At 47.0% G+C, this 11,831-nt stretch overlaps 1 protein-coding gene across 1 annotated transcript in view; it reads right to left on the bottom strand.

The window, feature by feature from the left end:
• Positions 1–3,316: 3,316 nt before the first annotated feature.
• Positions 3,317–11,831, bottom strand: part of CERS4 (ceramide synthase 4) — an 86,528-nt gene continuing 78,013 nt past the window's right edge. The window contains exon 11 of the mRNA XM_006277576.4: positions 3,317–5,760. Within this exon, the coding sequence (XP_006277638.1) occupies positions 5,563–5,760 (198 nt within the window). The 3' untranslated portion in view covers positions 3,317–5,562. The remainder of the gene's footprint in view (positions 5,761–11,831) is intronic.

Raw genomic sequence — 11,831 nt, 5'->3', positions numbered from 1 at the left:
GAGGGGCATCTTGAGTCCGAGATCCTAGTCATTGGCCGTTATAACAGCATTTCTACCTTATAGCCGTGTCTTTCGCCTTTCAGCCAGGCTGCCGCTCTAACAGCTTTTAAAGTGGCAGATGGATACCCTCAAAGACTGCTTCCAGAGACCTCTAGAGGTTAAACCAGAAAACCAGAAACCAGATAGAAACCAAAAACATACCTGACCTGAGGTACTCGCCGGTACCGTTCCTTTACCCAATTTGAGGATCCCGCCTTATTGGTCCTGAGGGGACCGTCCACCTCCTGAGACTGACCCAATAGGTGAACTCACCTGGTGCGCACTGGGGTGTCAGGGGATGGAGGTCTCCAAAGGCGCCAAGCTAGACGGGTCCCATCTGGGGTGCCAAATTGTGGTGGGAGAAAACTCCCTGGAGTTCGTTGTCTAGCTGCATAGGAACCAGATAACATGGGTAAAGAATTAACTGCAGTTTATTTAATTTAATTAACTGCAGAATTAACTGCTCAAGCAAATAAACTGCAGTTAATTCTTTACCCGTGTTATCTGGTTCCTATGCAGCTAGACAATGAACTCCAGGGAGTTTTCTTCCACCACAAGTGGTTTTGGAGACATCAGTGGTACACATATCGCTATTCTTTTTCCTGTGCACCAGGGTGGTGACTTCATCAACCAGAAAAAGCTTCTTCTCAGTTGTACTTCAAGCAGTTGAGGATTACTGTGGGTATTTCAGGCAGATCAATCTTGGCTGGACAGGCAGGGTGCATGACACCAGAATATTCAGGAGTTCCCACCTCCCTGAACTGATGAAGGAAACAGAGTTTGCCCCTGGCATGCATGACATTGAGGTGGAGGGAGAGTGTACACCACCTCATTATTGGTGACCCCACCTACCTGCTATAGCCTTGACAGATGAAGCATTTTACTAGTTGCTGCAAGATGTCTGTGGAGCGTACTTCTAGTTACCCCCAGGGTTGCTGGAGGTGCCTGAGGACATGGATGGATGCCAGTGAGTGTAACATCCTGCTTTGTGGTCTCCGCATGAGTGCTGCACAATGTCTGCAAGGCCAACAAGGAGCATCTGTCTGAGCTTCTGCCAACACCCAGAGCAACATCTCCCAGAGCAGCAGCACCCAGGAGCATCTCCAGCACCCAGAGGTATCATGACTGCGCAGTGTCACATGAAAGCTGGTTGTCTGGCAATGCATGTATGAGATGGCCTGGTGGAGCACTTTGCCAGGTGCTGGGATGAGGGTTGATGCAGTAGCTCATAAAATGGAGACCTGCACATGACTAAATATTACCAACTGCACTTGTACTCTCATGTGGCCTTTTCCAGAGTTGGCAGCAGGAACACAGAGGATGCTGCCTGGGGGGTAGTGAATAGGGCAGGGCATGCTGAGAGGGTGAGCATGGTGAGGGTTTCAGGCAGGATAGGGGAGAGGACAACTTGAACTATGTGGGTGGCAGCTTCCACAGGGGCTGTGATTTTCTTCTGCTGCCAACCCATGAGGGTGCTGGGTTTCTGGCTGGAGGAGGGGATATCTTGCCTGGCTAGTAGCAATGCAGGAGGCTGTGTTTTTTTTCTACTGCCTGCCCCATAAACTGATGTGCTGGTAGGTGCTTTTTTGACACTTTTCTCCCCTGTCAATATCCTGGTCTTAGGCATACAATGAATGCTATGGTTATATGATGGACAATGGGCGAGACTTTTATTAAGCAGCATAATAGAAAAAACCCCACAAAAATAAAAGAAAGCCCTAGTTCCTGTAAAATAACAAACAAGGAAACTCAGAACCAGCTGCTTCCCGAGCACTGTGTCCATCATTGCTTCCCTGTGGGTCATGTGGGGCATCTGCTCTGACTGTGACATGCGCTTGGCCAGTGTCCGGATGGTGCTTAGTTCTGCTCCTGATGCAGGTGTTTCATGGACAGAGCTCTGTGCAATAATAAAGAGACTCCACTCGGACTGCAAGAACTGGGCTCTTCATTAGAAGGACTACGTGCTTGCAGTGATGAGGTGAAATTCCATGTGGATAAGTGTAAAGAGGTGCAGCTGGACAAAAATATCCCAAACTATACGTACACTATGATGGACTCTACATTAGCTGTCACCTCATAGGAAAGAGACCTGAGAGCCATTGTGGACAGTTCACTAAAAACATCTGCTCAGTACTCATGTGCCATGTGCCGTTCCCACTGGTGACACCTGTGCTGCAGGTGCCCCCCACCCCCCATATATGGCTAGCTGTGATAGGTTCACATGCTCTCTATCTAGCCATTTCCCCTGTCCCTCACTTCCTCTCTCTTGCTCGCCGTGACCCTCTGACTAGCTGTGATTGGATCACACGCCCTCTCTTTATCCCTTTTTCTCTCCACTCTTTCTCTTGCTCGCTGAGACCCCCTGGCTAGCTGTGATCGACCCACATGCCATCTCTCCATCCCTTTCTCTCGACCTTCTGGCTAGCTGTGATTGGCTCACACACCCTCTCTCTATCCCTTTTTCTGTCTATCCCAATCTCTTTCTCTCTCACATGCTGTGACCCTCTGGCTACCTGTGATTGGCTCACACACCATATCTCCCTTTCTCACTCTCTCTGAGTCTCACTTTCTGTGACCCTCTGGCTAGTTGTGATCATCTCACATGCCATCTCTTCATTCCTTTCTCTCTCTCTTTCACTCTCTCTCTCTTGCTCCCTGCAACCTTCTGGCTAGCTGTGATTGGCTCACAAGCCCTCCTGATATCTCTTTCTCTCTCTCCCTAACTCTCTCACTTTTGCTCACCATCACCATCTGGCTAGCTGTGATTTGCTCACATGCCCTATCTCTATCCTTTTCTGTCTCTCACTCTCCGTGACACTCCAGCTAGCTGTAATTTTCTCACATGTCATTTCTCCATCCCTTTCTCTACATCTGTCAGTCTCTCTTTCTCACATTCTGCCCAGGGAGACTCCTCCCTAGATTGCTCCTGGGGCCTTATGGCTAAGGGCAAGCAAAACTTGGGGGCATCTGAACCTGAAGTCTCTGGGTTTGGGCCTGCAAGCAGGATGCCCGCCAAAGGATTTGGAACCATCTGAAGCCCAAGATGGGGGTGGATGTTTGCCAGTAGTAGGACCACTTGGTTCTGGACTGACTCATGGATTTGGAACTGATTTGGCTGATTTGGCTTGGAACACGGAAAAATTATTTTAAAAAAAGCTGTGATTGGCTCACAAGCCCTCTCTCTATATCTTCCTCTCTATCTCCCACTCACTTTCTCTCTCTCGCTTGTCATGACCTTCTGGCTTGTATGTCGGCATGATAATGATTCAGTTCATGATAATTTTCTCTCTTTAATGGCTTTATTATCTCCAGTCACTAAAATATATATAGTACATAAAAATCAAGCAAATGTACAAGACATGTAAAGGGAACTAACAGAGCTGCATCATGACTTCATGGAAAAATGCTTCAATCTTTTCTGCTCTTGAGTGTAAACTAGACAGCAGAGTCCTGGAACCACAATAGTGAATTAAAGCATCAGTCCATAAGATTCAGCAGCTGCCCTGTCCCCTTTCTGTGGAGAAAGGACAATGCATGTTTCATAAAAGCTCGATTCCCATAGCAATACCCTCAGGGAGGTGAGACCTCTATGTAACAGGGAGCTTAGGGGCCCTATTCCTTTAAGAGAAAGACTGCAGCAGCTAGAGCCCGAGCATCTAAACAGTAGCCAACTGTGAGAAAGCAGGCAGCAAGGAAATGCTGTTGCCTAGGCAATGAGCAGCCCAACAAGATAAAGGAGCATACCTGCAGCCAGCCCAGGCAAGTCTTCTAACTAGAGAGGGGAAGGGCTGATGGGAACATATAAGCTTAGAGCCTGAGCCAGGTCAGGGCAGCCTGACGCTGAAGGTTGCTAAGGAAAGAGCTCTCGGGCTGGAGAGCTGCAGAGATGCTCTCAGCTGATATCTGGGCTACTCTAGGATTAATGCAAGTACAATGCTACTGACTTGCAAGGGAATGTGACCAAGGGCAGCAGGGAGCTTTGTAGGATAGCCAATGAACTGGCCTTTATTTCCAGATCTAGTTAGGAGCTTAGATTATAGCTTGAGGGCTTATTCCTTTGTTAAAATTTTATATTGGTAGTTTGGGTTGGGACTAAGAGATGGTGGAGGTCCTAGCAGAGCCCGGAATCAGGGCAGACAGAGCCCAGGGGCAGGGAAAAGTAGACGTGATGCCCAGGTGCAGGATGGAGACAGAGCCATAGCAGGTTCAGTGCCTAGGAGTAGGGTGGAGGCTGGAGCCAGAAGCCAGGTCCAGCACAGTGGGCCTGAGCTAGTAGGCCCAGCAAGAAAGGGACGGAAGATGAGAAGGCCAAGGTCCTTACAGGGGTGACTGATTGGATGGTAACATCTGCAAGGCATGGATGTGCCTACAGGGGAGGTTGGAGACCACAAAATTAGCCTTTAGGCTATTAGTGTCCAGAGGGCACAGCTGGGCCAGGAAGGTTCACTTTGCACTTGAGGGGCAAGACTGAGACCAGTGGGGTCCAGGAAGGACCTGCCAGCTGGAAGACTGACAAAGGCTCATTTGAGGACTATTAGGTAACCTCCTCCCTTTTTATAAATTAACCAATTACATCAAGGTGTGGCAGGAGGGAGAAAAGGGAAGGGTACCTGTAAAGCCAAAGTGGGGCAGGTGCTACGTGGCCACCAGGGAGCATTGCGGCCACTGCTGAGGCCTGGCACCTGCTACACTCCAGGTCTCCACAAATGCAGCAGTCTCCTGAAATGTCTATTTTCTTGTTCCCTCCTGTCTCTAACATAATACTGATTTGAGAAATGGGTTGAAAGGGGAGTGCTGACTGTTGGCAATCCTGTTTATCTAAACTGTGATCTAAATAGGGTGCTGAGTGCTTGGGCTCCAGATCCTATCTCAGTCTTATAATCCCATTCAAGGAACAAAGTGAACAGACCTGAAAATCTCATACCTAGGGAGAACTAGGATCCCTCCAGTAACGACACTGTTGCTGTGGGACACATCCACCTTTCTCCAGGAAGGTGGAGACTTCTCCAGCTTCCTTTTAGCTAGTCTCCTTGACTTTCATTCATACTTACGGCTTAGTAGGGGACCCTTTCCTGCTCAAAACATGAAGCATTTATTTTCTATTTCTAATCATCAGTAGTTCTATGCCTGTATTTCCATGAATGTACTCTTTAGGATTAACAGATTCCTGCCAAACACTACTACTCAGTTAAGACTGCAAGTTACAATTTCTGGGGTTTTATCAGTTGCTCAAAGTATTGTTCAAGATAAACACAGATAATAAAAAAACTTGTTAAAACCAAGTCTCTTTGATCCCTTCTATCCCTTTCTTTTTCAAAACTACAACATATAAAATACATTATTTTGGATAGCAGAACAAAAGCAACCTTTGCATCTCTAGTGGCAATATGCAATTTTGGTTTGTGGGAAGTAGAAATGTAACTATGAAATTAAAATCATATCCCTTTATGTCCAAATAATGAGCAACATAGGACAGTGGCCTGAATTTGATATAGGCAGGATCAGCAGGAAGTTTAGCCCATGCTATCTTTCTTTGGCATAGCCATTGACTAAAAAAGGGGTTTTGGTATTTCGCTGCTGGGCTCCATTACTTTGGATACAATTGTTGTTTGTGATGTTGTTAAAATATACCATCCCATTTTTCTTTTTCTCCCTCATCTGTTCTTTCTCCTCTTCACCCTTGTCACTTTCCTCGGTGTCACTTCTCATATCCTTTTCCATCTGCAGAAGAGAGAGATTTAAATCAGTTGCAATGCATATAATGAATGCTTTCTCTTATGCCCTTTCCAGGCTACACAGAAATGGGCTCCAACTATTCCTCTGATTTCAATCTACGTGGGATTCCTGGTTGATGCAATGAATTGTTGCACTTGTTAATAAGCACCCTAAAGTCATAGGAGATAACTGAATTAGGCCAGGAAGGATTTTTCTTTCCCATTCCCACACCAGGTCTGAACTGACTGAGAATATCTTTGTGGCTAAAAGCATCCTGGCCTGTAGTTTTACTTCGTTTGATCTGCAAGGACTGGCCTTGAGGACTCTCATAGATAGAGTTCCTTTCCTGTGTGGTCTAAAAAGAAGGGGTTCCTAAGTCTCAAATCTGCCTGGTTTGCAGAGGTGCTGAGCACCAATGATGACAAATGAAGTCAGTGGGCACTGCAGACACTTGTCCTGAAACCAAGCCCCAAGCACTTAGCTCTAGCAAGAAGAAAAACAATTGGTTGCTAAACAGAGACAAAATAAGAAGGGTGGGTGTGCTGAGATAGAGGGGGACGTGGGAAGATCAGCTAGACATTCTGAGTCTCAGCTAATTTACAACATGTTTCTTATCTAGTTTTCAGAATTATCCTCCATTGGTTTCCACATTGCTTTTCAGCCATTTCACAAACCCTAGAGAATTGCCTTGGTGCGGATACTTTCTCCCAGCAAGGTCTGGGAAGCCCTTGTGTCCCAGCCTGTTGCCATCACAAGCACCGGTTGTTCCCACACAGAGAATTGACTTCCTTTGACCAATGAAGTTGGAGGAAGCAAATGTATCCAGAAGGTGCACAGGTATAACTGCAGGTGCGACTTTAAAGTGACTTCATTGAATGGGCGTAGCATTGTCTATGAACAGTCTCACAGCACTTTAAACCTGATATACATCAACTTTGCTTGCACCTACTAGATCAATATAACTCAATTTAAAACAGAGCAAATCTATACAACTCTGTGTCATACAAGCCTTAAAAATAAAAGATAATGAAGAGAAATAAACTTTATTGTCCTACTGGTCAGACCCAGGAGAGCAAACATGGCAGTTTGCAAATAGTTCACTGGTGGCAAAAGAAGGAAGAGGAAGAGGAGCCAGGCACCAGATCCTGCTTCTGGGAGAAGTGAGGTTGGTGAATTTGGTCTGTTTGTGTGTTTGGTGAGTGTTTGTCTGGTTGTTTGTTTGAAGGTTTTCCTCTGAGTAGGTGGTACATGCTTCTTGTTAAGTAATTGCTGCCTGTGGCCTCACAAGTCCCTAATAAAGGGGTGAAGCTAGCCTAGGCCCATGAAAGCACAAAAGAAAATCCCCTAAGGGTGTTTACAGACTTGATCTGTGAGTGGGACACACACACACACACACACACATTTACTTTAATTAGAGTGGATTCGAGAGCCGCTCTACTTAAAGCACTCGGAGCGTCACATGTATTAGCATCCTTGCACTTTCAGGGGCACTTTAGCCAAAACTCATAATGAGCTTTAGTTAAAGTGGCCCCGCTACCATTTTTCAGTGTGGGGACCCTAATACACATGACACTGGAGTCTGCTGGAGTGCAGTAATTACCAAGCTTCAGTAGACTCAATTAATTGAGTCTAATTACAGGGCGTTGGAACAGCCTCACTGCATATGTATATGCACCCTAAATGACCAGGAGAGCACAAACAGGGCAGTTTTCAGGTCAGTTTGCCTCCTCATCAAAGAGGAACCTTCAAGCTATGTTGTTCCTTTTAATTAAGAGAGTAACCTAGCTATCTTGCTGAAGTAGCTAAAACTGAGCACCTAGGCTGCTTTGCAGATGTTTAAAAACAAAACAAAAAGTGCTTTATTTTAAATTTGGCGCACTCCTGTGCTGAGTCCTGCACATGCCCAAAAGAGGCAGTGTGTTACTTCAACCTGGCTCTGAAGCATCTGTAAATAGTGGGGACTTTAGTGGGGCTTTTTTTGGAGCTTTTATTTAATAGCAGATTGAATCAGCTTTAGCTAAAACCACCAAAAAGTGCCGCTGAAGCACCCAGTCTATACAGATGCTGCAGAGCTGGGTCAAAGTAACGCATTGCTGTTTCCGGGAAAGCGTCAGTTTGTTTGGTTTTTCTTTTGTCTGCAAACAGCCTTAAAGTGCTTTGTTTAATACAGTGATCTCCAACCTTTTTATGGTGAAGATCACTTTTTGGAAGTAAAGGACACCCCAGGATTCCCACCCCCACCCTGCCCTGCCCCACCCCTCCTGCCCCCTGCCCAACCTTGCCCCACCTGCCCCCAACCCTGCCCCACACACCCCTGGACCACAGAGTGTCCCAGACCCAGCCCAGCTGGGGTAGGTCAGGGTCAGATCCCACTTCTGTGCCATGGCTATGCTGAGCCATGCCTGCCCAGTGGCCAGACAAACATGGTGTCTGGGGGGAAAGTGCTGGAGCACTAGGATGGAGGAAGAAGAGTTCTCAGAGCCTCGAACAGCATTGGTGGCAGCCTTGGAGAGGACACTGGCAGATGCTGGAGCACATGGAGCATCCCACAGAAGCATGGAGGGCTCCCCAGTGCGCTCAGCAGCAGACCCAGAAGTGGACCAGAAGCACTTCTGGGTCCTCCGGGGGGGCATCCGGGGGGCCCCCCACATGCCTCTGGCTTGGTGACTGGTGCCTCCTGGGTTTGGGGGGGGGCACTCTGCAGCCGATCGCTGAGCCTGGGGGGGCACAGGGGGTCCCCCCCAGCATGCTCCCCTGCAGACGTGGAAGTGGACTGGAAGCACTTCCGGGTTTGCCACCGAGCACGTGGAGGGTCCCCCCGCACTCCTGTGGGATGCTCCATGCGCCGCAGCATCACAGTGTTCACAAGCTGTGTCTGCTACCTCAAGGTATGTAAAAAAACTTTTAAATTATCTATGTCCAAATCACTGATTCTCTAAATCAGCATCAAATTTTCAGATTCGGATTTGGCTGAATTGAATCAGGGACAGTGATCCTAATCAATTAATTGAATCACTGTCCCTGATCTGGGCTGAATCTGAATTGAATAGGGCCCGCCTCACACACCTCTACATCATACTGACAGTACACAACATGCTAAAGATGTGAAGGGAAACAGGATGGGGTGGTGGAGTGCCAAGAAATACTGAAGTGTGTTATTTGCAGGGAAGAGGGACACCTATAGTGCCAAAGCCCATGGTCCTTCTCAAATACAGCTAGATCTACAGAGGAGCAGCAGAGACAGGAAAGGAAAAGTGGGGAAGAAGAAGATGTCGAGTCAGAATGCATGACACTGGAGGACACACCACAAGAAGGAAGAGCTGAGCAGGAAGAGAATGAAATTTCAGTAGGTGAAGTGGTGCATCTGGCAATGGAGGAGGGAAAAGAAGGAAAATTAGGTGGAACAAGTGATTTTGAGACAGAGAAGAGACAAGGGAAAGAGGAGAGAATGATATAGGAAGGAGGAGGACTGAGGATAGAGCAAGAGAAAGAAGAGAGCCAAATTGGGAAAAGCAAGAAATCACATGCTATGAAGCTTAGAAAGAAGGTGGCAGACAAAGAGAGAGGTGGGGAGGGAGATGGGTTCATGAAAAGCTCATCTGAGCTAATATGGTCTGGGTCTAATGGAGAGGGAAAGGGGGAAGGTAAGCAGAAATGTGTGAGGAAGGGGTAAAGGGAACCTTTTTTAAATGTTAAAGCAATAAAACAACAAAGACTACGGGGTGTTAGGAGAGGGAGGATTAGAGCTGACGGCGTGAAGCAGCAGCATAGAAGACTCATAAGGTGGCAGAGATGTGAAATCTAAGTGGACAAGCATGACTTCGTGTACTACATCTATAAATGCTAGAAGTGTGTTATCGAGGAAGAGGTGAGATAAGATTATGCCAATATTAAGTGGGGTAAAAGTGGACATAATACATTTGCAGGAATGTGGAATCTTATGGGAGAGGTATTACAAGCATTTTGGAAACAGATGGGGTTGGGGACCATCGTGGTAGGTGGGATCAAATACAAACAAAAGCAGCTGAAGTTGCAATTTTGCTCAAGAGTTAACAAGTGGAAGTGTGGCAAGTGTAAGTGACTGTGGAAGGGAGACTGCAATAGGTGGTGGTGGAATTTGAAAAGAAGATGTTAGAGATTTTTAATATTTACGTGCTGGCTGAAAGAAAAAGAAGGATCACTCCGTTTAAGAAATTAGAGTTGTATGTAGGTGGAGGTAGGTAGCAAATTCTGGTGGGGGGTTTCAATTGCATTATTGAGGAGGGGGGTAGGAGAAGAGATGGAGGGGAGGGAGAGCTAGAGAGCTCATCAAAAGTACTGATTAATATAATGAAAGAAAGAGGTTTAAAGGATGTATGGGCTGGTGAGAAGGTGATTACGAGGATGGAACCAAGTGGGAGACAGGTGTTGAAGTCTGACTTTGTATTACTATCAAATGGGCCAGGATTGGAAAGAAGGAGATCTTAGCTGTGATCTTCAGTGATCACCAGACGTTGAGAATGGGAGTGAGTTTAGAAAAAACAAAAGGTAGGCAGAAAGGGATGTGGAAGTTAAGTGTTCAATTATTACAAGGTAAGAAGACCTGTCAAGAATATGTGGAACTCTATAAAGGATGGAGGACTCTGTAAAAATACTATAAAAGCTTCTGGGAGTGGTGGAAAATACTCAAGAGAAGAATAAGTGATTTTTTTCAGGAATATTGGGTCAAAGAGAACCAAAGAAGAGGGTGGAAGATCTTTAAAAACTACAGGCAAGGAAGCAGGAATTATTAAAGGAGGCGGTAAGAGGGGTATGAGTGAAAGAAGAACTGGAAGACATAAAGCAACGGACTGAAGAATGGTTAAAAAAGAAAATGGATAAGAAAATCTTTCTGACCAGAGCACCTTGGGTGGAGAAGAGGAAGGATGGTGTAAGTATTTTTCGATGAAATTGAGGATAAAAGGGAAGGAACTGAAATCAGTGAGAACTGAAGAACCGCATCAGGAGATGATCCCGATGCGAGGAAAAAGAGGGAAAGGGGCCAGAAGGCTTCCTTGGCTGACCAGAGAAATCCAGGGCAGCCTACGGGCCAAAAGGGGGGCACATAAAAAGTGGAAACAGGGAGAGATCACCAAAGAGGAGTATACCTCCTCTGCTCGTGCTTGTAGGGAGGCAGTTAGACGGGCCAAAGCTACCATGGAGCTGAGGATGGCATCCCAACTAAAGGATAACAAGAAATTGTTTTTTAGATATATAGGGAGTAAAAGGAAGGCCCAGGGAGGAATAGGACCCCTACTAAACGGGCAGAAGCAATTGGTGATGGACAGGGGGGACAAGGCTGAACTCCTCAACGAGTTCTTTGCCTCAGTGTTCCTAAGCGAGGGGCACGACAAGTCTCTCACTGGGGTTGTAGAGAGGCAGCAGCAAGGCGCTAGACTGCCATGTGTAGACCCTGAGGTGGTGCAGAGTCACTTGGAAGAACTGGATGCCTTTAAATTGGCAGGCCCGGATGAGCTCCATCCGAGGGTACTGAAGGCACTGGCCGACGTCACTGCACAGCCGCTGGCGGGAATATTCGAACGCTCATGGCGCACTGGCCAAGTCCCGGAGGACTGGAAAAGGGCCAATGTGGTCCCCATTTTCAAGAAGGGGAGGAAGGAGGACCCGGGCAACTATAGGCCAGTCAGTCTCACCTCCATCCTTGGCAAAGTTTTTGAAAAAATTATCAAGGCTCACATTTGTGAGAGCCCGGCAGGACAAATTATGCTGAGGGGAAACCAGCACGGGTTCGTGGCAGGCAGATCATGCCTGACTAATCTAGTCTCTTTTTATGACCAGATTACGAAACACCTGGACAGAGGAGGAGGGGTGGATGTCATATACTTCGACTTCAGGAAGGCCTTCGATACGGTATCCCACCCCATACTGGTGAACAAGTTAAGAGGCTGTGATGTGGATGACTGCACAGTCCGGTGGGTGGTGAATTGGCTGGAGGGTCGCACCCAGAGAGTCATGGTGGATGGGTCGGTATCGACCTGGAAGGGTATGGGCAGTGGGGTCCCGCAGGGCTAGGTCCTTGGACTGATACTCTTTAATGT

This window comes from Alligator mississippiensis, chromosome 16 (assembly GCF_030867095.1).
Source record: "Alligator mississippiensis isolate rAllMis1 chromosome 16, rAllMis1, whole genome shotgun sequence".
In the NCBI taxonomy this organism is placed as follows: Eukaryota; Metazoa; Chordata; order Crocodylia; family Alligatoridae; genus Alligator; species Alligator mississippiensis.
The sequence above is the reverse complement of the archived record's forward strand: the minus strand, read 5'-3'. Positions and strand labels throughout refer to the sequence as shown.